This window comes from Xylocopa sonorina, chromosome 10 (assembly GCF_050948175.1).
Source record: "Xylocopa sonorina isolate GNS202 chromosome 10, iyXylSono1_principal, whole genome shotgun sequence".
Lineage (NCBI taxonomy): Eukaryota > Metazoa > Arthropoda > Insecta > Hymenoptera > Apidae > Xylocopa > Xylocopa sonorina.
The window spans coordinates 6754835-6758622 of NC_135202.1; the positions used below are offsets into that span (position 1 = coordinate 6754835).

Sequence of the window (3788 nt, forward strand, 5' to 3'; positions counted from 1 at the left end):
CTCTCTTCTCCTTTTTCATTCTTTGCTCTTCTTCGTTTACATGAAATCCTTTACCCCTTCTCGACCCTGTCCACCATGCTCGTACACGACAAAACGCACAAGCTGTACAAAAAAATTAATTAGCACAAACGATCCTTGATTACTCGACACGTAAATCTTCCGTTTCCTTCTTTTCACCGCTACAATCGCATCTAACATGGTCACGATGAAATCAAGGAAATCAAACGATCGTGTAGCTGCGATTAAACTCGATCTTTTATTAACATCAACAGGGCTATTTCAAGTTTAACAACAATTTTAATTACGCTGCTATTAACCATCGTTAACAGATGAGTCTGCGGTACAATTGGCATTATTGCAACGATTACAGCGAACATAGACAGCATCGAAAGTCCAATATTAATCGGTTTAGTAATGTCATCGCGAGCAATGTCGAAGCCTGGTACTGATTAATGCGATTAATTGCCTCGAATGAGTGACAATCAGCCTCGATTAGAGCCGCCTTTCAATGGAGCGAATTCACCAGCGATTGGAATCATCCTCGCGTGGAATCATTCGGATCGACTAGCCGTGGTGGCGTCTTGCGTCGTCGTTCCATCGACTATCTCGTCCCAGGATCGACGATCGTCAGCGTCCGCTTCTCGTCTCGCGTTCGCCTCAGCCGCGATCGAGTCGTCGGGTATTAAACGGACGACGAAGTTACTCCTCCAGTAGCGGCGCCATCTGCGTCCGTGTAGTCTGACAATTTACACGGCCGCTTAACGAGGTTATTAAGTTGTATCGGGAAATTATTAACGAGATAGATTTGTGGAGCCGCGGACTGGTAGCCGCGATAAGAACCAGATTTAAAGTATGATCTAGCCGAGGAGGCGAGGCCAGATTCGATAAATCAGCCTTTATGTTTGCATAATGTTTTTCTTTGATGTTAATGTGAAAGAGCGAACGCGGTATTAAGTGATATCGGTGGCCAGTAATGAACGAGTCGCTGGCACAGTGATCGGTGCTAATAAGCGGTTACGCGAAAAGAGAGTAGCGTGATTTGTTGTGTGTCTTGTTCAATGATGTTTGATATCGTTGAGAAATTGAGGTAACACCTGGTAGAACGCGGTCGTTCCTCTAACACGGTAGCAGTGCCGTGGAAAGTCTCAATGATCGTTAAGTATAAGATAACGTTTCGATTGATAAGGATATTTTTCTATTCTTCGTTGTTATTTGTTTGTTAAACTTTGGTCGAACAAGAGGTCGCTTAATGTACCTATTACTGAGAATCTAATTACTATTGCAGAGTGATTGTCTATGATGTAACGTGGTGATTTTGCTGTACTGTGCCGCGCAATGCTGTGCGAATTGAAGAAACAGTGGAGAAGAAGAGGAGTAACCGACAGACCTGGCCAGAGTGACGACCCAACCCCAATAAGCGATCAGAGTGAGGGAACAGGTGGGGAGCATGGCGACGATCATCCAGGGCATCTCATGCAGGCCATGTTTCAACAACATTCTTAAAGCAAGAATGCAAATGTAGCAGGAAAACAGGGCTAACGGTGTGGTGACTATCAAGTACAGTATGTCCAGAAGCATCTGGAAACATGGTATACATCATCGCTATCTGATCGCACAGTCTGAATTCGAATTTGTCTTCATTTAATAGAAGAAAGAAAAAATGAATTCTACGATCTTTAATTGGCCCCCACGGAATTCAGAAACCTTAATACGTTAATAATTTTTATATTGAAAATAAAAACACGTTATGGGACGCGTGTACGAAGACGTAATTCCCTTGTCGCGTGGTATAATAGGCGGTCGACTGACAGTGAACGATCGAGGTCTTACTTGCCGGGTTACTATCACGGTGTGGAACCATATTGCGACACTGCGGACGATGTTGTGACGGGGTACCCTCTTAGTGGCGTACTTGTAACCGCACAGCTCGCACCTCGAGTGACCCGATTCTGTCAGCCATCTTTCGAGGCATTCCGCGTGCACCAGTGCTACTGTTCCGCGACACCTATCGCATTCGTCTCGTTATTCGATGGATTAAGATGGAAGACGAAGAACTGAAAAACCGAGGCATTAACTAATCGGATTACAAGCGCCACGGTCTCGTCGTGCGCGCGTGACACGTGTCGTATCACGCGTATCAAGTTTGACAGTGTTTCTCTTTGCATATTAGAAACACGAGACGTGACAGCCGCGCAAAGTGGATAAGATCTACGAATATTAATAAATAAAGGACCATTTCGTGTAACATCTACAAGAAGGAGCATCACAGAGAGAGGAAGAAAGAGCAAGAATTTCTAGCTACATGTACATAGTTACGATTAAGCGCGAGTGAACATCGCTGAAAAGGAGTTAAGACCGCAGTAACCCTAAATCCAACAGCAAAATGTAATCCAAACACAGCCCAGATGCAATTTATGCTAGCTACTACAAGCCCAGCGTGTACCACCCTGGCCAGCGAAACCGATAACTCGCAATGGATACTGATAAGCTCACTTGCACGCCGAGATCAAAGGGCCGAGATACGCGTAGGATGATAAAGTCGACGTATGACTGTCGACTCCTCGAACGGGCCGATTCTGCCTTTCACGGCTGACTCGGTTCTCGTTGAACGTTGGAAAACTGCCCATGTGGCATATACGGCAAATGTCTCCAGACGCTCTGGCCTCTAAAACAATCACACAAACAATCATTCCAAATAATATTATTCTCCACCCTAACAGTACCAAGATACAAAAATCCAACGTAAAAGAAACAAGTCACAGTAACATCCAAGCAAAAAGGAATTCCAATACAAGTTCGCAACAACCACACAAACAATCATTCCAAATTATCTTGTTCTCCACTCCAACAGTACCAAGATACAAAAATACCAAGATAAAAAAACCAATCGCAGAACATCCAAGCAAAAGGAATTCCCATACAAGTTCGCAACACGATTCAACCAGTTCACCACAAAGTCCTACCATCATTGTTGCCCTTCGACTCGTCCAAGCTCTCCTTGGTGCCCGCTTCGTCCTTCCCTCCTCGTCCGTTGGTCGCAGCTTTGTAGCCACAGGACGTCACTGCCTGGACGCAGGACCGTTTACCAGCAAGATTTCCCAACAGGCCATGCTTATCGGTAAGCGGATCTGAAACGAGAATACAGCGACGCCACGCGGCGCCACGGTTTCAGAAACAGCCACCCCGTGAAATCGGCGCGGTACGATCGCGTCGCGTCGCTCTAACCTGTATCGTTCGCGGCGACGTCATGGGGCTGATCGTTTGACATCAAAAAGGCGGCCGCGTCATCGTGCTGGGCCGTTGAATTTTTTCGCCGCTTTGCTTGTCTGTCGCGATCGCGAGGGCCTCGCCGCCTTTATCCCGAGCGGCGCATCTGAGCCTGATGATTCGCGTCGGATCGTATCTCGCGTACGTTACCGTGGCGACGGCTCGAGCGCATCCATCTTGGCGAACGTCGCAGCGCGCGACCCGCTGACAATTGAAGGCGAAAGCGAGAGTGGCGTGCCTGCTAATGCCACGTTCACGCGTGGAGAAAAATAAGCCCAACGAAAATTGAATTAGGGACCTGCGTTTGGAGATCGTATCGCTTTGTCGCGCATAATGATTGGTTGGCACTCGAAGGCGGTCAGGCGAAAACCAGAGTGATGGATAAAGCTTGGTTCCTGCTCGATCGATTAAAATATCGGATTCTTGCAGCGCGACTTTAACGTGCAGGTATGCAGGAGGGTTTGGTTGTTATATTTGCAGCAGATCAGCTGATGTTCCTCTGCAGAGATACTGGAGAATCT

The 3788-nt window shown here is 46.8% G+C and overlaps 1 protein-coding gene across 1 annotated transcript; it reads right to left on the minus strand.

The window, feature by feature from the left end:
• Positions 1-551: 551 nt before the first annotated feature.
• LOC143428201 (E3 ubiquitin-protein ligase MARCHF2) lies at positions 552-3285 on the minus strand. The gene is made up of 6 exons (XM_076902922.1): positions 3226-3285; positions 2964-3128; positions 2494-2665; positions 1831-2005; positions 1388-1578; positions 552-738 (listed from the first exon to the last, which is right to left on the minus strand). Exons 1-6 carry the CDS (start codon positions 3266-3268, stop codon positions 552-554), a joined length of 933 nt encoding a protein of 310 aa, XP_076759037.1. The 5' UTR covers positions 3269-3285.
• Positions 3286-3788: the final 503 nt, after the last annotated feature.